The sequence below is a fragment of the Dermochelys coriacea genome, chromosome 4 (genome assembly GCF_009764565.3).
Source record: "Dermochelys coriacea isolate rDerCor1 chromosome 4, rDerCor1.pri.v4, whole genome shotgun sequence".
Classification (NCBI taxonomy): Eukaryota; Metazoa; Chordata; order Testudines; family Dermochelyidae; genus Dermochelys; species Dermochelys coriacea.
This window is the reverse complement of record NC_050071.1, coordinates 5804930-5826443: the sequence shown is the minus strand read 5'-3', so window position 1 is coordinate 5826443 and position 21514 is coordinate 5804930. Positions and strand designations below refer to the sequence as shown.

The 21514-nt window shown below is 41.9% G+C and overlaps 1 protein-coding gene across 1 annotated transcript in view; it reads right to left on the bottom strand.

Moving 5' to 3' along the window:
• ADGRL3 (adhesion G protein-coupled receptor L3) overlaps positions 1 to 21514 on the bottom strand; it is a 682597-nt gene that overhangs the window by 513366 nt on the left and 147717 nt on the right. The window contains 1 exon segment of the mRNA XM_038399396.2: positions 14389 to 14647. Coding sequence (XP_038255324.1) covers positions 14389 to 14539 — 151 coding nt within the window. The 5' untranslated portion in view covers positions 14540 to 14647.

The window sequence follows — 21514 nt, the reverse complement described above, 5'->3', positions numbered from 1 at the left end:
CCTGCTCCCACCCTCCAACCACACACACGAAGGGCAGTTGTTATTTCCCTTGCAATAACCGCTCTACTTTTAGAGTATGGCCAAAAGGGATCGCCTGGGGCACCTCAAAACTCAACAAAGTCTAAAAACAAGCTCTGGCAGAATCCCGTCCTCAATTCAGCACCAGCTAATGAGCGTTGGGGAGATAGGGCAGGGAACCCATTTTGATTAAAATAATTAAAATTAGGGCTGTCAAGTGATTAAAAAAATTAATCACGATTAATTGCATGATAAAACAACAATAGAATACCATTTATTTTAAATATTTTTGGACGTTTACTACATTTTCAAATATATTAATTTCAATTACAACACAATACAAAGTGTACAGTGCTCACTTTATTTTTATTACAAATATTTGTACTGTAAAAAACAAAATAATTGTATTTTTCAATTCACCAGATACAAGTACTGTAGTGCAATCTCTCTATCATGAAAGTTGAACTTACAAATGTAGAATTATGTACCAAAAAAACTGCATTCAAAAATAAAACAATGTAAAACTTTAGAACCTACAAGTCTACTCAGTCCTACTTCATGGTCAGCCAATCACTCAGACAAACCAGGTTGGTTACAATTTGCAGGAGATAATGCTACCAGCTTCTTGTTTACAATGTCACTTGAAAGCGAGAACAGGCATTCGCATGGCACTGTTGTAGCTGGCGTCGCAAGATATTTACGTGCTAGATGCACTAAAGATTTGTATGTCCCTTCATGCTTCAACCACCTTTCCAGAGGACATACTTCCATGCTAATGATGGGTTCTGCTTGATAACGATCCAAAGCAGTGTGGACTGATGCATGTTCATTTTCATCATCTGAGACAGATGCCACCAGCAGAAGGCTGATTTTCTTTTTTGGTGGTTTGGGTTCTGTAGTTTCCACATCAGAGTTTGGCTCTTTTAAGACTTCTAAAAGCATGCTCCACACATCATCCCTCAGATTTTGGAAGGCACTTCAGATTCTTACACCTTGGGTGGAGTATTGTAGCTATTTTTAGAAATCTCACATAGGTACCTTCTTCACATTTTGTCAAATCTGCTGTGAAAGTATTCTTAAAATGAACATGTGCTAGGTCATCATCCGAGACTGCTATAATATGAAATATATGGCAGAATGTGGTAAAACAGAGCAGGAGATGTACAATTTTCCCCACAAGAAGCTCAGTCATGAATGTAATTGATGCATTATTTTTTTAATGAGCCTCATCAGCATGGAAGCATGTCCTCTGGAATGATGGCCAAAGCATGAAGGGCATACAAATGTTTTGTATATCTGGCATGTAAATACCTTGCAATGCTGGCTACAAAAGTGCCATGCAAACGCCTGTTCTCACTTTCAAGTGACATTGTAAACAAGAAGAGGGAAGCATTATCACCTGCATATGTAAACAAATTTGTTTGTCTTAGCGATTGGCAGAATAAGAAGTAGGACTGAGTGGACTTGTAGGCTCCAAAGTTTTACACTGTTTTGTTTTTCAGTGCAGTTATGTAACTTAAAAAAACCCTGCATTTGTAAGTTACACTTACACGATAAAAAGATTGCACTACAGTACTTGTATGAGGTGAACTGAAAAATACAATTTATTTTATCATTTTTACAATGCATATATTTGTAATCAAAACTAATAATATAAAGTGAGCATTGTGCACTTTGTATTCTGCTTTCTGTAAACAAAATCAATGTTGAAAATGTAGAAAAACATCCAAAAAAATTTAATAAATTTCAGTTGGTATTCTAATGTTATAAGTGCGATTAATCACGATTATTTTTTAATCGTGATTACTTTGAGTTAATCACATTGAATTAACTGCGATTAATTGACAGCCCTAATTAAAATGTATGACTTGTGGGGGAGTAGGAAATGGTAAGAGCTCACCATGACTGTTACTGTAGCGCCTAGAGTTCAGGGCTGCATTGTCCTAGGTGCTGTTCAAACATAAAGAGAGACAGCCCCTGCCCCAAAGAGTTTACAATGGAAGTATGAGGACGACAGATTTCCATTCATTAACAGGTGCAATATGGCCAACTTAGCCTTCATGTTGGAAGCTGGATTTTTACATTTCTTGAGCTCTGATTACTTACTCTGCAGACTCAATGCTGCGTTAACAATGGGATTTTAAATTTCATATATAATTTAAATACATATAATATTTAGCATAGCCATTCTATACTAGGCACATTCAGACAATATATACTACAGATCAACATTGATCTGTTCTACTTATATGGAATCTAAGGGTACTCAAGATGATCTGCTTCGTGCACAAAAGTAGTCTCATTCAATATTAGTGCATTTTTATTAAATACATGGTTTTGTTCAGTTGTGCCAGTTATTCAGTGCAAAGTCTTATTCAAACTCCTGAACAGGAAAGTCGATTCCCTGCTCTGAAAAAATACTTTTTGTGTAAACACACAATGGCATAGAGAAAAGCAGACAATCAAAACCTGTGAAGAATTAATTTCTATATACAGCAGAACTTAAGTATCAGTTTACTACTAATTCACTGTCCTACAAACTCCTGCCAAATCGAAATGAACACTGTTTGGTTTAGAAAGTTAAAATGGTCTTTTTCAGGCTAAAACCAATAAAATTATCTGTCAAATTTGCAACGTGCAGATGAAAAGCATTTGAAAGTTAAATCTGAAACCTTGACTGAAGTAACACTGTGCTTTAAACACCTTATAATGCATGGTTATTATTACCTTCTCTACTCAAAGGGTAATTTAAGTGCCATTTTAATATTCTGTATGAACAAAGAGGTGTCACATTAAGGAATCTGGTGCAAAGTCCAGAAAATTTGTGAAAATCAAGCCCCGTCTCTAATTGTGCCCTATAGCATTTCATTTCAATGGCAGTATCATGTATCCTCATTGGCATCATAACATTTGCATGACACCAACCCCTGCCTCTATGTAAATACTGTACCACATCTTTACGTTGGTTAGCTGTGAGAATATAGGGGTTGTTCTCTTCATATAATTGTTCTGCCGGCCAACAGGAAGTTGAGTCAGCACCAGCATGTGAGAATGCTGGTGTTCAACTACATCAGGCACCCACGTTCTTCCAGGACATTGTGAGGATTGACACTAAAGACTTAGCAGCTTCCTTAACTGTCTTTGCCTTTACACATCAATGGTTATATCTGCTAATAAAACTTATTGTTGCCATGTATCAAGTTCTGCCCGGGAGAGTTCCAACTTTGATAGGGCATTACGAAGGGTCCAGCCAGTACGGAAATACCTTCAAGGTGTATGCCACAGAGGGACCTGACTTGATAAGGCAGTGACATTTGTCACACAGGTCAAACTTTAAAGGGTAATACCCCTGACGAGATCTCAAACATGAAGTGACGCTGGATACATAGTAGTATCTAATTACATAGACTGCTAGAACGTTAGAACTGTCATCAGTCAATAAGAGCTATGGTTGGGGGTTTTTTTGTTTGTTTTTTAACTGTCCTTTTTATAGGCTATTGCCTGGTACGCCCCTTACCCACAGCATATGAGACAATTAAGTTGTATTAGCATTAAAGGTGTATAGTTCTCAGGTATATGTGTGAGATTGTTTATTTTTATTCTTTTTGGGGAGGCCTCCAAATTTAGCTTTGAATTTTAGTTTTGGATAAAGTCAAACACTAGAGGAAAGCCACCCCTGATGGCAGAATATATAAGAAACCACCAAGATTTGTCCAGTTCAGGGATGAAACCATGCAAAAAATAACAAATTAATGAGTTGAAAATAATTTACAACTACAATTGCACACAGATGCTTACTAGCAAACTTCAATCAAGCTTTTAGTGAAGTTCAGGGTTTGTAGGACTGGTCAAAACATGGCAGTATCTGTGCCACGCTGGCTCAGCGTGCTCTCTTCGCTGTGCACAGAAACAAGCAACTAGAGTTTATTTATTTTTATGGCTGTCTGATATTATAATGTATGACTTCCAAGCACTTCTGTCAGCGGTGCTTGCAGGCTGTAGGGTGTCTACTGATTTTTTAAATTTATTATGTATTTGGCTTCTGAGCAACAGGCCAATTTCTTTTTTCAATCAAATGAAGTAAAACAGCCAAACATTATTAATTTTGAGTCCCCAGAATCCCTCACAATGATCACTAATAGTAAAAATTTTAATTAAACATGCCTGTAAGATCACAGACGGCAATGACAGGACAGATTTCAATTCATTTTAGCGAAATGGAAGTGTTAAAAATAGAACCCTTCCATTATTCACATTGTAGATGACTCACCTGTATAAAAGTCTAGATTTTTGCTTGGTTTTTAATATTCAGTGACCTGGATTTGGATGGAAGATGGGATTCAGCTATTAAAAAAGAGCTTTCTCACATGAAACATGCTGCCAATTACACACTGCTATGTGGGCAAATAAGTTGGCAAAACATTATTTCAGTGATAAACAGGTTTTGGCAATAAATCCATCTTGTTATTTTAATGGCCGACTTCTGTCTTGCAAAGCAAAACTGTTGTCTCAGCCTGTGGAATAACAGGACTTCTTTCCACGTGAGATTTTGTCAGCCTTAATGCCTGAATCCTCCTTCCTAACAGAGGGGCACACATTGAAAGGAACAGAGATGATATGTTGGGTGATATACACCCTGTGTGATTATCATCAGGCTCCTATTTTTTTTTAACGACACACTCATTTTATCTGCCTGTAGAGATTCTGCCATGCAGCAAGGTTCACAGCAGCCTGTAATTTACCAAGCTGCTGAACCACCAGGGCCAGTCTGACTGTTCTGCACTACTGTGGCCAGTCTAAAGGCCCTGCTTATAAACCACTGCATAGCATTCTCCTGAGAGAGAGTACCACACAAGACAGGATGCACTGAGCTGTATTTGTGAGCCACCCTCATTACTAAATCATGCCCTTTGCAACCTCCAGGGTTTAGAATAATAAAATTAAACATTAATAAAAGACCATCACCAATTTTTAAGCTGTAATAAGAGAAGAAAAATCCCAACCTAACTGGAGCAGTATCTATGGTTGCTACTTACTGCTAGGACACTTTGAAGGTGAGCAACAATGCACAATAGAGCGGCAAATACATTATCCTCACCAATTGTGGGCTGAATTTCTTCTTCTCACCCCCATGCGATGTGTTGGGCTCCAAAAAAGCAAATGATTGAAGGCAAGATGTGCTCGTTTCTGAGAAGGGGCAAGGCAATTACCCCACCTGAGCAAAGGCTAGGCATACAGGGCTTTGTTTGCTCCCTGAGCAGTAAATGCCACCATAAGCACTGGACTCTCCACATGAGCAGGGAGGACGACGACAACAGAGCTCTCCAGGCTCAGAGGGGAGTGCACCCTTTCAGAAACACCACCCTAGCAGAGAGTGAGGCTGCTTTGGCTGTTTCGGCTGCTATAAGTTAGACAGGCCATTGGGCAATCTAAATAATGCCAGGGAGCGTCCCTCCAGCCTCCAGATCAGGAGGGCACACAGGTGGCTCAGAGCCACCAGCCATCCCCATCCAATGCGGTGCCACACAGAATCTCATTGCTCAGCATGTTCCCAGAAGTTTTATTGCACTTTCAAATGTCATTTCTTTTATGGATGTTACTGCCACCTTTTGAAGAGTAGCTTTAGAATATGCAGTAATAACAACAGTGATATCACAAACTATTAGACAAGGCCACTGCTCAGACAGCTATGGCTCAATTCTGCTATATAGTCAAAGCACAACAGTAAGGCCAGTGTGGAGCGCAGCATCCCAAGTGGACCTGATGGGATTCGGAGAAGAATTGGAAGAGAAATGTCCTCTTAGTTCACAAGCATGCAGACGGGGATGCAGCCTACTCCTCCCTCCCCTTGCTGTACCGATCTCCCTCGGCATGGCTCCAACCCCTTCAGAACGCCATGCATGCCCAGAGAGTCAGGTAACACACAGTGCCTGTATTTCCCATGTGCACTGACTGCAATTAAGCCAGCCCTTATGCAGGCTGCACTTGGCGGGATGAGGCTCCTCATGTTATATTGCGCAGCTGGGCAAGGGCCAGGCTAGCCACTAACGGGTCACCTTCCTTCAGCTACACATTGCAGTATCAAGAGCATTTTAAGAAAGAAAGACAGTATAAATACTTTAACAAATCCAGAAAGGAATACCTTAGAAGGGAGGGAAAAAAGAGGAATTAACAGGAATACCTCGTTCATAAAAGTAAACATCTGCAGTTATTATGAGTTATGAGGAGAAGCTGAGGGAACTGGGATTGTTTAGTCTGTGGAAGAGAAGAATGAGGGGGGATTTGATAGCTGCTTTCAACTACCTAAAAGGGGGTTCCAAAGAAGATGGATCTAGACTGTTTTCAGTGGTAGCAGATGACAGAACGAGGAGTAATGGTCTCAAGTTGCAGTCGGGGAGGTCTAGGATATTAGAAAAAACTTTTTCACTGGGAGGGTGGTGAAGCACTGGAATGTGTTACCTAGGGAGGTGGTGGAATCTCCTTCCTTTGAGGTTTTTAAGCTCAGGCTTGACAAAGCCCTGTCTGGGATGATTTAGTTGGGGATTGGTCCTGCTTTGAGCAGGGGGTTGGACTAGATGGCCTCCTGAGGTCCCTTCCAACTCTGATATTCAATGATTCTATGATTATCCATTATTTGTATTATTGTCATATCTAGGAACCTAATTGAGGATCAGGGCATCAGTGTGCCAGATGCCATACAAACAAGAAGCAAAGAAAACAGTTCCGCGCTCCGGGAGCTCACAATCTGTCATCATAGTGTATAAAATATCAAACATGCAATGGCTTCTTGTTGATTTTACTTAAAAAGACACGGAGAAAAGAGGTTTCAGAGGAGCAGCCGTGTTAGTCTGTATTCGCAAAAACAAAATGAGCACTTGTGGTATCTTAGAGACTAACAAATTTAAATTAAATTTGTTAGTCTCTAAGGTGCCATAAGTACTCCTTTTCTTTTTGAGAAAAGAGGGTTATATCGGGAAGATTTAGGCAATCTTAGCTACAGGTGCTCCAACCATAACTGACAAAAATGTTGATGATGCTTGAATGGCAGATGAATTACTCTACAATAAAATGGTGTTCTGTAATTTCATGGCGTTTCAGGCCAGGTGGGACCCTTAGATCACAGACTCTGATACCCTGTGTATCACAGGTTTGTTTGATTTTAAAAAACTTATCTACATGGCTATGAGCATGTGACGCAGTGATGTTAGCAACCCATGACTACCTGTCCCAGAAAGGATTTATTGACCTACAGAATGAATTCCAATGAACCACACTGCATTCTAATCATTAAGACAACCCTTTCCTGCAGAACAGAACACATTTTAGACATAAGGTTTTAAGGCATTTTCCCATCATTTTCTCCCAGTGTTTTTGTGCCAATTTTTAGAGTCTGTTTTTATGACATGTGACGTGCGCTGTAGCAGATCAAACTTACCAGCAGCAGTACACCCGAGTGCCAATTTGCTCCAGACAGTGCAGTCTCTATGATTATTCAACCTTTGCTGAGACTGGTAACAAGGGTGCCATCTGTGATGATGATTTTTGCTGTGGGGGTGTCTGTCTACTTGATGAACTAGACAGAGATTGAATGGCTCAGAAGACTGGCCCTGGGCTAAGGTCTCCAGATCACATCAAGATCAGGTAATAAGTAACTAAAAATAAATTACCCTACAGAATGACTGTTTGATAGCCTATGTGAAATGAGTTGCTGATCCCAGTGCAGTTTTTGGCAGACAGATGTCCACATCACAAAACTCATTTAGTGGCTAGGGTGAATAAATGCATCTAAAACAACTACTGAGACTTTAGGACCCAGCAAAATTCCTGTCTTTCTCTCCTGCTGTTCTCTTCACGAAAGTGTGTTACACTTCTCAATACTATATTTTGGGGCTTTTTATAACTTATTAAAGAAAAAAATTAAAACAAAAACATTTTAAAATTACAGTCAAATGTGATGGGGAGTAAATTATGGTATAATAATTCACACTTAGATGCACAAAGCAATTTGGCTTTCATCCTTTGTGCCTAAATGCTTTGGGGGTGAATTACCACACTGTAATTCACATGCTGTCATATTGTATGACTTAATTAACACTATGAACTCCAAGCACACACACTTAGTTGACTGCCAGGGCTCAGACACCAAGCTGCCCATGAAACAGCTACAAGCTGGTCACATATCCTGGGTAGTAGTATACAGATTATTCACTAAGAATCCCACTTTCCTTCTATAATAGTGAGAGCAAGTCGATTAATCTAAATCAGTGTTGTACAATGGTTTGGTCCAGAACAAAAAAACATTGAGTTCTGGATCTATGTAACATACTTATTTGAAAAGCAAAGGGAGTGGCAATCCCTTGGTATGTTTATTTGCATGCTCATACCCAGAATGCTTTGCCAACTCATAGCTACTATCTAGTTTTCCGGGTGAGAGAGATCTGGGAAATTCATGAAAAATTTGCATGTGCCTAGCAAACTCTGTGGATTGCAAGTAAAAGAAGATTTTGCTTGCTTTTAGCCTCCATAATGCATTGATGTGTATGAACTCTTTGAGCAGGCACGTTTGCAGAATACTGAAGAAGAAGTATTAAAAAAATCCAGAAATCCCCCTATTTACTCTGTGTGAAATTCACCCCTGCGTAGAGAGGGCCCTGCACACTGCCCTTTGTACCACTTAATGGCTTAAGTGGGAATTAAGTGGTGTATAGGACCTTTGCAGGGTTGAATTTCACCCTCTACCAGCTTATAGATCAGACCGCCATCAGCTGGAGAATTTAGTACTCCTGAATTTAGTACTATGCTGCTAATAAAAACACTGCGATATACATCTGTGGTCAACCCTTTTACCAGGAAAAGCTTTTCTTTCATCACCTCTTCTCCTATAAAAATGGTGGCTCTGTGGCAGTAATACCAACTGCCTAGCCTAGCAAATATTATAAATATTTCAAGGATGATTAATCTTTTAAAACAATGAAGTTAGGCAGAAGCCTGGATGTCAACTTGGCTATTTCACAACTAATAAAACATGTGTCTTGTATTTCATTGTGACTATATAAAGAGTAGCATACAAAAAGGCAATTACCCACCATTCACAAGCTAACATAACACTTGTACAAGTATAAAAGAAACATAGTATGTATTTTAAAAGGTGACAGTGCTTTCACTGTTTTCCAAAAGTAAGAAGGCAAACATTCAGCTCACATTAAGCATCTCTCTATCACCAAGGACTGGCTTGCTAGCATCATATACTTACCCAAGAAAGATAATGCTGATTGCTTTAACAGAATCGTTGTCACTAGACAACTTCCAGTGCTGTTGGGCAATAAATATTTCCAAGGCCCCCACCAAAAACAACACAGAACCTGGCCCTGTACCCTGACCTGCTAATGGACTGAGAAATCAGCTTTTCCTGAGAATACCATCTCCTTACAAAGAAGGGACACCCCCCTTCCCCCCGCACCACCACAGCTTCCCACCAAAAATGTCAGTAAAATGGTACAAAGGCCTTAGGAAGGCTGGGAACAGAATAGCAGGTGGGACTCTCCCCCCAGCTGCTGCAATGCATGATTGGACAAGATTGCAAATTGCTTTTCCGCTTGGCAAACAACAGTTACAGTACTTCAGCTCCAGCTTAGACTAGTTCTCTGAAACAGAAAGCCAAGATAGCCCATGTCCTAAATATACAGAGGTCACTTGAAAATGATTTTGCTAGATCTGCCTGGAGTATGAATTCTCTTGGGCATCCTGGTTTCTGGAAATCCAAAATGGGACCAAAAATAATCATGTGACAAGACATTATATAGACCTCTTGGGGCTGCAGACATTTGCATCACTGTTTCAGAGTTATTAAGATGTTCAAAGTAAGAGATCATTATTTGGTTAGAGATCAATTGTAATTTCAGACCAAACACACCTGTGTTGCACCTCTGTGTTGCTGGTTAGTGATATAGAAGACTGAATTTTGTTTTGATACAATGCACTGAGAAGCTTTACATTAAAACACACCTTTAACAATACATTGTGTTTAAATAAGATGCCAGGTCAGCCTAGGGTTTTGCTGCCCATCATCAGTGTCTGAGTGTTTTCCACATCAGATTGGCATTAGAGCAAATGGAGTTCATGGAGTCTCCGTCTGATCACCCATTTTAAGACAGAAAGAAATCCACCTGGTTTGGGGGATGGCAGGTTACTTGGTTGGGAGAGGAGGTGCTGTCACATCTGAGAAGGTCATTCTCCATCTATGATAAACATGCTTGTTTCAGAACAGGCTAAGGGACTGCTTGCAAGTGGCTTGATCAGGTGCATATTGGGGCAAGCGAGCAAAGACAATGCTCCCTGGAAGTCCTGTTCAAAGGCCAGACACAAGTCTGGACCTTGTGCTCCCTGGACAATGAATGGATTTTCTTCAATGGGGACCAGCAATGGTGGGAGCAGGGCCATGGTCTTACACTCCCTTCTCCACTCGCCATCTTTCAAAGAGTGGCAGATCCAGCTGTATGCCGCAGAGCCCCCAAGAGTAATTGCAGCAGACCCCTTGTCATTCCCCCCCCATACAATGTGGAGCCAATGGCTCTGGGCTGCAGTCTGGCCCGAAATGTGCATCTACCACAGATACTGCATGGCTCCTGTGAACCCTAGCGAGCTCAGCGGCAAATTCCCGTCATTCAAGAGCCCTCCAAAGTTAGTTTTTCTTTTAATGTTGTTGTTTTCCACTTCAACTAACTCTAGAACTTTGTGTACCTGGAGCAGCTAACACAGCAAAGGGTCAACTCTTGGGTTGACAGGCTTCATTTGGGCAGCAGCAGCACCTTTCAAATGGGTCTGCAGTGGGGGGAGCTTCCTACAAAGTAAAATAGCAGGTTATGGTCTTGCCTAGAAGTACAGAGGGACAGCACAAGTCCTGTGCATCACTTCAGTCCCACTACAGCCCAAAGGGGTACACAAACCTATGGCCAGGGAGAATTTCACTGGTCTGTGAGGCATGAAGCAGCACTGGACAAAACTGGAGGCCTGTCTCTTGCTGTTTATGGTGCAGCAACGATGACAATATCACCAAGGAAATGCAGCAATTGAAGCTTTTTCCCTGTATCATTTCTTCTGAACAGCAACATAGAATCATAGAATATCAGGGTTGAAAGGGACTTCAGGAGGTCATCTAGTCTAACCCCCTGCTCAAAGCAGGACCAATCCCAAATTTTTTTGCCCCAGATCCCTAAATGGCCCCCTCAAGGATTGAGCTCACAACTCTGGGTTTAGCAGGCCAATGAAAGCATCCCACTCAGGCAGCATCTCCAGGGGCTTGTTTCATCTCACACAGCAGTGCAGTCATGTGTCCTCTGACCCCACACCTGACATCACAACCTGAGGCACACAACGTGCACCCAGAAATGGAACGTCTGACCCATCTTCTTACACAGCTCTGTCACTTTGAACTTTACACATTTATCGGAGGTGGGAAAACACAGCCACAAAAATAAATGTGTGGCAGCACTGGCCATGCCTAAATTAAAAAAAAAAAAAAAAAAAAAAAAAAAAGGCAGTGACCCTTCCATTGTCCCAACATACAAGAACAAATTGTAACTTACAAGGGGCAGATGGAAGAAGAGGCAATCAGAGTACCCTAAAAACAAGACTCAACCCCCCCAATACAAATAAAACCCCACCAGTTAATACACATCCCTGCAATTATCCTGATCACCAGATACCTTTGCAGTTTGTAACAATAGAATCCAAAACATTAAATCTTGGTACGATCTTAGAAGACAACTTTCTAGGCAAACCTTCTGTATACATTAAAGAGATCTCTTAGCAAACAAGAATGAGAAGGTCTTAGCCGGACTAATTTCATATTTAGCCAACGGCTGAATTCTGGCTGCTATGTGCACTTACACAAACTCTCCAGAATTATCCTCAAGCTGGAGAGCAGAAAATTCCATACTGAATCTGCTTCCCCACACCACTCATGGAGACACTGCTGTGCGGTGTAGGATAGGGCCAGAAAGGGCAGCAGGTATTGAGCTTTGTAGATTTTGAGACGCAAAGGAACCATTAGATCAACAACTCTGAACTTCTGTTTCAGAGTAGCAGCCGTGTTAGTCTGTATTCGCAAAAAGGTGAAGTGAGCTGTAGCTCACGAAAGCTTATGCTCTAATAAATTTGTTAGTCTCTAAGGTGCCACAAGTACTCCTTTTCTTCTGACCTTCTGTGTAACTCTTATTTTAGTGGGTGCACCCTTTCCTCTACATTAGGCTAAATGCATGCTCGCAAATTACTCCTATTACCCTCCTCCTAGCAGAAACACCATGAACTGCACTGGGGCCAGGCTCTGGTGGGATGGCTGCCGTCTTGGCCACCAGCAGGGGTTGAACCAGAGCTCTCCAGAGCTCCTACCACTTGAACCAAAAAGCCAGGTACTGTAGCTGTAACAGACTCTTCACCTCTGTGGATCAGCCATACAGGAGGACATGTAACACACACTGACTGGTGGGGTACAAAGGGTCATAGATAACACTGAGGGGCCTGATTTCCCACTGTGGTGCCCCTTGTGGAGTCACTGACACTCAGTTTGCGCGGGAGTCAATGACTCTCCAAGGAGCATATGTGTGGGAAAAATCAGGCCCTCCGTTTTTGCATCTTCAGTGTCTGCTCATTTGTGGGGCAATGTGGCTCCTAGTATTCTTCTGGGATTTTCATTCAGCAAAACTAGCAAGCGAGCTCTCAGACTACACTGGCATTCTGACTAAAACCAAAACTGCCTGAGGGACATTTAAATTGTTAATTGCTTTAACTATTAATATTGTTTAATTATAAAGATTTGCAAAACTACATTTACCATTTAACTTTGAGTATAACCAACAGCTCCTTCCATAATAGCTTAGGTTTTTTTTCCAACCACCATTTTTTGACACCATTTAATTATAAATTAAAATTTTGAAATCAGTGGGGAAGTTTGCTTAAACAGTTGAGAGAGAGAGAGAGAGCACGCTCTAGGGCATAGAATGTGGTAAAAGCAATGCCAATAGACTTGATGCACTCTGTATTTTTGTTGTTGTTTTTCCTTCCCCACTAAAAGTTTAACCGTAAAGCCTTAGCTTTGGAAACTACCCCATGCACAGAGTGGATGTGGAATTCTCGCCAAGATTTTCAAAAATAGGAGCCTAAAGCCTACACCTTAGCCAATGGCTTGGATGGTCTAGGGGCAGTGGTTCCCAAACTTGTTCCACCGCTTGTGCAGGAAAAGCCCCTGGCAGGTTGGGCCAGTTTGTTTACCTGCCGCGTCCACAGGTTCAGCCGATTGCAGCTCCCAGTGGCCGCAGTTCGCTACTCCAGGCCAATGGGAGCTGCTGGAAGCAGTGCGGGCCGAGGGACGTACTGGCCACTGCTTCCAACAGCTCCCATTGGCCTGGAGCAGCGAACCGCGGCCACTGGGAGCCGCCATCGGCCAAACCTGTGGACCCGGCAGGTAAACAAACCAGCCCGGCCCGCCAGGGTCTTTTCCTGCACAACTGGCAGAACAAGTTTGGGAACCACTGGTCTAGGGCCATTAAGGCCAGAATTTCAAAAGAACTCAGCTCCCCTTAAGGCCGCCAAATGGAGTTGCCAGATTTTCAAAAATGCTGACCCCTCCCCAGCACCAGGTTCTTCTAGGCACTCAGCAATTTAGAAATCAGGCCAATTATTTTAGGAGCTTAACTTTGGGTTCCTATTGTTAAAAACATTGCCCTATAAGCCCTGTCCACATAGTGAGATGGATCCATTTTCACTTTTCCTTAATCTGTGATGAAGAATAGATTATAATTACTTGCTTAAGACAATATAAAATATGATGGCTATCGTGACATGTTAATATATGTGCTAATAGCATCAGTGATGATAGTTTAGTGAGATCCCATCCTCTCTGTACCTGTGGTTAAAGTAGGTTATGCTGTACAATGCTTCTCAGAGATATCTATTCACACAGAGTGAAATTCAACCCTCACACACAGGGTCAGTACAAGGTGTGACGTAAGTAGTACCTACCCTGTGTACTAGTCCTGAACACAGGGAAGCAGCTCAGCTATAATGTACTGGACAGACGGTCTAATGTAAATCTCTAAAGTGACCTCGCACACATCAAGCAGTTTAGTTCATAAACAGCTTTTTACTTAAGGCCAAATGATGGTTCTTTATTGCAGGCCTATTTGATAATAATGTAGGTTGGGCTTTTCAAAGAGGTGCAAAGGAGTTTGGTGCCCAACTCTACTGAGTTTCAATGGAATTTGGCCTCCTCACTGCCATAAGTCCCCTTGGCCCTAGAAAAACCAAACTCACACAGATTATATAGGCAAAAAACCGAAGGTAGCCCACCATTTCCCTCCACATTTCTCTTACCATGCACTGCTGGTGCTAAGAGCATTGTGAAGAACAGCAGCTGTGATGACCACATGACTGTGGAATATGACTTGAAGGTATCGCGACAATGAGCGTTTCCAAATAAAATGAAGTAAGCGTCCTCCTGTTCCCTCGTCCAGCACTCCTCCATAGGTCTTCAGTTCACATCCACAAGGGAAGGGGAAAAAAGCCAACCAAAAATAATAATCATAAAAATTTAAAAAAAAAACACACCACAACCAATATCCAGACTCGAGACCTGAAAAACAAAAGAGAGACAGAGCGAGGTCAGTAACGAAACCAAGTGATTAGTGCATGGCAATAAAGACAGCAGGTTTAAGTACAACCAGGGGCTCCCTTAATACAGTGGTTTTCAATCTGTGATCTGCAGACTATGTCTAAAGGGCCTGCGGAAGACAGAAAACTGACTGAACAGAATTCAACTACATACACAGACAACAGACTTCCAAAGGCATCCACACCTCCATTCGAGATATTTTGGGGGTCCGCAAATGAAAAAGGTTGAGAACCATTCCCCTCACAGGCCTTTATTAGCTGTTTGGAGGGAACGCACAATGTACCCCGGTGCAGAGGGCCAGCACTCCATCCTGTGCATCACTTATGTCCCACCTATTCTTTCAAAAAGGGCTTCACTGGCTGTAGGTGGTGGCCAGACCTCATGGGGGCCTTCCGCACAGTGGTGAATTTTAACCCCAATAACCCACTTTCCCGCTCCAAGGTCTGACATACAGGAGAGCGTGCGCTTGTGGTTGTATGTACACATCAAGTGACTGCACATGCGAGACTCCAGACTCGACCGTGCCTTTAAGCACAACCTTGAGCAAGAGGTGGAGCGTAAGCTGCCCTGTCCCAAGAGTTGCCCCAGAAGGCGCTGTGACTCAGACTTTGCTCCGAGTGGGGAGGAACTTCCTGCTGTCCCACAGCAGCGGCAAATCACAACACATCCAATGCCAGCTCAGCTTTGCAAGACAGGGAATAGGGGGTATGGTGCCCTCGCTTAGGAGTAAGGGGAGTTCTTCCTTCCCCTTACTCTCCTGTGCAGACACACAGTCCTAGCCACAGGCCAACGCTTAGCCACGTGTGAGTACATCAGCCAGAGCGGCTCCACACAGGGTCCCAGGTGTATCCTTGCACATGCACCACACGCCTCCTTTTTGAGATATTTGGCTTGCAAAGGTTTTTTTTATGGGGGATGGGTGGGTTTGTCTATTTCTCCTTGTGACACAAGGCGGTGGGACAGCCCTGGACACTGGCATTCTCCATACAGCCACGCACAATACAGGGGGAAGCAGCGCAAGGTTCTGCAGGCACCCTCACACAGAGCCACAATCATTACCTTCAGGAACCTTTTAATTTGTCCTGTGGCCTCTCTTTTGCAATTGTCTCCAAGGGTCATCTACACTGCAATTAGAAATCTGCAACTGGGTTGGGCAAAGGGGCTGTTTTATTGTGGTGTAGACATACCCTGGGTGGCCAGTCAGTATCAATGGTGCTGGGGTTGTGAGATATGTGGGCTAAAAACTGGCTTGAGACCTTCTACTCAGGCCTTCAGAACAGACATCAGATGGAATAAGCTTTGGGTCCCTGACTTCAAACCAGGGCAGGTTTTGACCCAATAGCCATGGAATGAAAGGGTCCATATCTCCTTTCCAACCCCCTATCACAGTGCCCTCCAACACCTCATTCAACCAATTTTAGTTCAGCTCTGCAATTACTCATTTGGGGACCTAAAGAAATGATCTTATCCATCCTACACTCTTATATAGGGAAGTATAGGGAAACTGGAAACTGTATGCTTGCATGGAAACAGTCCCCTGCTTAATTGCAAGAAAGATTCTGACTAGCCACCATTTTTTGTCCTCATAGAGGAGGATTGAAGGATATAGTGAACCAAACCTTGAAGAAAACAACAACTATAGAGTTAAATTATGCCACCGGTTTTAAGCTTAAATTCCCTGTTGACTGCAGTGGTGATTTCTGCTTAAAACCAATTTGTGATCAATTGTAAAATATTTTTCAGCTTTGTATTGAAGTCCCAAGACTTAGTAGCCTTCAGAGCACTGGCCTAATTAAAAATCTCTCCAAAATCTGTAATCAGCATAGGCTATTCTTGTCTGAGCAATGCTTGCTGTTTTTGCCAACTTTGGTTCTTAGGCAAAACCCAGTGCGAGCCAAAAAAACATATGAAAAAGCTTGTTGCATGCCACTGCTATCTGGGTATATTTCTGAAGCTTGGATATAACAATGTTTCCTTTGTTTTGCCCTTCAGTCCTTGCTAAATCAAACCCCGCATTGTTCTGATTTATACTCTGTATAACCAAGTATCATTGCTTCCAACAAAAAATATTTGCTTGTATCACAGTTTAGTCTGGGCTATTTTTCCCCCTGCTGTCATTTGCTCACTCAACTGAATGGTGGCCCTTGTTTTTCAAAGCTTTTACCCAGCTTTGCAGCTTGGATGACTGGAAGCCCAAGGTTAGTAAGTAGTCAAGTGACTTGTTTATGGTCACACTGCTAGAGATGATCTCTGTTCAGATCAGATTTCAGCATCATGCAAGTTTTCAGGGCTTTGCTATTCTAACCACGAGTCATCACGTCCACTTACAACATTTTAAGCATAATTTCTAAAATGCAACAAAATTATTGAATATTTTAAATTATATCTCCTAAATACAGTGAATATCTGTAGGGTAAAAATGAAATTGTTGTGGGGTCAAGCCTTTTGATGGTGGGGAGCAGGGTTCAGAGGAACACACACACACAAAAAAAAGCAGAAAGAGGCTTGCAAAATAAAACAAATTCCATCTTGTGGGTTCTTTGGAGGTAATATTTGGCCAAAGACAAAGAGAGCAGCTCTGAATTGTTCAGTGTAGAACAATTCATGTATTGATGGCAAGCAAGAGACATACCTCCAATGCAAACAAATTAAAAGTTACATTTGACCTACAGGGGACTGGATTTGAACCACGAAGCAAAGGCATGCGGCATTAAATTAGAAGAAGGTTCTGCTAAACTCTGACCTTTCTGGCTGCAGCAATGCATTCATGAGCATCACATCTTGATCTGCTATCAAGCATCCTGCTAACAGGATTTACACACTAGCAGCTAAGCAAAACTCTTCAGAACAGAACTGATGGAAAAGCAGAGAGCCAAAGGAAACGAAGGCATTAGGAACTAAAAATGTACTGTGTGATACTTGTTCAAGATGATCATTCTTTGAAAGGCATTATGGATATACTAATGGATACAACACCTAACAAGTCCATTCTTCAGTGCTTTATATCAACCAGCACGCCAAGGAGTCCTTGTGTTAGTTTAATGACATTAGTCTAAGGGAGGGAAAAGAAATAAGAAAATTGACAAGATCTAGTCAATGGCTAGATGTGCGGACTTCAAAGCGGGACTACACCAGCACAAATAAAATGTGTTCAAACCGTATTGAGTCTCTGGATGTACCAATGCCTTGAACCATGTGTGATGATTTACGGTGGTGCAAAGAGGGTGTAAAACACCAGCACTCTGATTGGCATTGTTACATAACCAAGCAGGCATTCATAGTGCACATGGGTAAAAGACGACACGACGTGCAAAAATCAGCCCCATTATTAATCACTAATTTTTTTTAAAAAAGTAAATTTAATATCCAATTTAACATAGCTGTGATTTTTATTCCTGTTAAGTATGCCTGGATATAATTTAATAGCTATGGAAGAAACATACTGAAATTAAGCACAAGAGCAAATAGCTTTGGAAGGACCCAATAATAACTTGATTTGTTAGTTTTTTCTTTAGATCTTCAGAAGCACTAAAGCTAGTCAGCCAGACAGCCAGCAAGACACTACTTGCTTAAAAGTTTAAAACAAACAAAGCATCACAGCTTTGTATTCTTTAATAGAAAAACAGCGCTGCATTTCTTATCTCTGTCTTTTGTAAAAGTTGCTTACTTAGTGGGAAATAAGCGGAATGCTTTACACAGATATTGATTAAATTCACTGTTTGCAAGAGAAAAATGCCTGCAAGTAATTAACCCTTTGATGCTAGTGATTATGGGAAAATCTAGCCCCATGATGAATGCAGGTCTCCATTCTCAGCATCTGTCGTTTAACAAAAAGCTGCTTCAGGAAATGTTTTCATAATTTCACTCAGTGTGGGAGAGAGATAGGAGGGGTTATGCAGCAAAATGGAAAAAAATATACCTTCTGAAAAAATGCCTAAATTACCAACAATATCAAAGTAAAAAGAACTGTTCAAGTTAAAAAAAATTACCTGTCTTACTAACACAACTTTAGATTGTTAAAAACAGAAAGAATTGTAAACACTTATTTTTTTCCTCTCTCTGCATGTTTTATGCATTTCTTTCAGCTCCAACAAGGAAAAGAAAGTCTCTCTCCCCTCTGCCCCCCACCCATCATTTTCAAGTCATTTTCACTTTCACGCTTCTGTACACTAACACCACACTGCATTGTGTAAATTGTAAAGACTGCACGGACACAGTTATTTCTTCAAAACTCTTTCCACTGGAATTTTTAAATAATCATGCAAACATTTTGGAGGTATTGTAAAGGCAGATTTGTCTGAAAACTTAGATTTGGTGCTGAGGTTGATCTGACATTGTCCCTCTTGAAGTTTCACTCCAAACCACACAAGCAAGGAAGTTCAGAGGTTTCACAAAAGTTGTCTCCATTTTTCAAACAGAAAAATTTCAGAATTTGAAATGTTTCCACCTGCTCAACTAGACAGTTCCCCTTTTATACTGTGGACCCCAATTCTGCTCCCTTGGGCCCGTAAGCACAACAGTTGCCTGCTTAACCCTTTCATTATTCATTCACTAACCCTCAAGAGAGTTGGACTGCTCCAAACCCCAGACTCTACGCTGCAAGAACAGGGTTTAAAACAGCTGTGGGCCTCCCTACGCGGCATATTAGTGTAGGGAAGCGCACCACAAGCAGGGTGTGACTACAACGCACTCACTTGCTGCACAGGGACATCCCACATGAATACCTCTACAGCACACTAAAACTTCTGTAGCACCCTTTTGATGTCCTTTCATTTCAACAGCAGAACATCAAAGTGCACTATGATACTTTTACTGTCCTGGAGAAGTGTCCACATAGGACGCTACTCCATGACAAGCTCGGGCGCTGTGCATTCACACCCTGACTTACGGTGCACTAATGCCCCATGTAGACATGCCCTAATTGTCCACTGCATGTTCACACCTACATCCCTAAATGGGAGGCAGCAAACGTTGGCTAGCATAGCCCAGGTCTTCCTCCAGTGAAGCAGCAGAGTTGCTCAGAAAGTTTGGGTATAGCAAGTTATTTAAATGCACTAAATCCATTCCTTTATTCTTGCTCTATGTATTACGCAGCTTCTCTTGATAAATATTTTTTAAAGGTGTACAGTAAGCAAAAATAGCGGCAACATCTCACAAATAGCAGTTTATCAGAGCTTCTCAAACATCACTACAATGCTATTTACATTCCCCTGAGATGAGGAGCCCAAACAGCTTGGGACTGTTGATGAATCAAATATAGTCCCATGAACGACCTGTTTAACCTATAATTTAAAACAACAACAAATCCTTTGGATGTAGTAATAGCTTTATAGCAAAACAACTCACAAGGTCACTATCAAATATTAGCAGAGTTAATTCATTTCAGATTTAGCAAGCCCTTGACAAGCAAACACAAATGCAGACCAGTCAAATCTACTGGTTTTTCCCCTGTAGGCGACATAGTTTTTTGGCCCTTTCTTAAGGTCAAAGGGAAACTTAAGCAATTTATAGTTTATTTATTCCCTGAATCCAGGTTCACGACTCAGAGCAGGGTGGTTTCATATACAATAAGAGAGTGGGCCATGTGGTTTTAATTTGTTTAAATCATTCCGTAGCATCATTTCCTTCACCTTGATCTCCTTTTCCTTCCTGCCTGCCCTCTCGGCTCTGTCTCCCTCAACCTCCCTCATTATAATGGCGTACCTTAACCCATGCTGACCAAAGGCTGCCGATGTGAGAATGGAGAGCAGAGTTGAGCACCGTTGACTGTCCTCAGCTTCATTTCTGCAGCTAGCCCCAAGTTCCACATGTACAGAATCACAGAAAGCTAGGGGCCTTGGAACAGACACAGGGATCAACTGAGCAATTTGCAGTTAACTTGTGTATGGGGTGGGGCAGAACCACACTGCACTAAGAGGACTGTTTGTCTTGCACAGGTGCATGAGCGTACGCTGTGCCATTCATCAGGATGGTACAGATTGCTCCCCTCAGCCCATCTGCCCAGGTCTGCCAGCGAGATGGAGTGAGGGGGTCTATGGCACAGTCTCCTCCCTACCCCTTTCTGAGCTATTTCTTCCCCAAAGGGAGGAAGCATCAAAGAGACTCTGCTCACAGGAAACTATTGTGATCAACCTTTCCATGCATCATGCTGGATGTGGGGTAAGAGTGCCCTTACTTACCCATCCCCGTGCCCAACACAACTGGCATGGACCAGACACAGTGTGCTCTTAGTATATTAATGATAGGCTATAAAAAATGAAATAAATTAATAGCTGAGGATGCCGGGCAATCTGGACCTCCCTCAGTGTGCATTTCAGACACTGCAGTCTATATGATCATTAGGTTCGGGGGGGGGGGGGGGCAATGGCTCTAGCCCTCTGACAGACAGTCACTGGTGAATTACAATACTTTGGATATAATGGCATTTGCCAGGGCTAGAAGGTTATCTTAATTCTGGATTTCCTTACTTGGCTGTGACCTCAGTTCAGACTTGCCTAATTATTTTGTATCTCCATTCATTCCCTTAATAAATATTTTCCTGTTTGTTTTACAGTAACAGAACCTGGCTGATCAGTTGCACTGACCTTTTGTGTACATGCAGGACAAGAGTCACATCAGCGCATTTTTGAGCTGTGCTCATGGTCACTATTTCCTTCTCAAATGGACAACAGATAACTCAGATACTTGTTTCTTCGAACCAAGAGAATGCAAGTGTGCCCGCTCTTTATTTTTCTGCTTTATAATTAAATAGTTTACCCAAGATTAATTGGTTTTGATTTAAAAAAAATGCTGGCAATCAGATCAATGATCAAACAATTTTAAACTAGT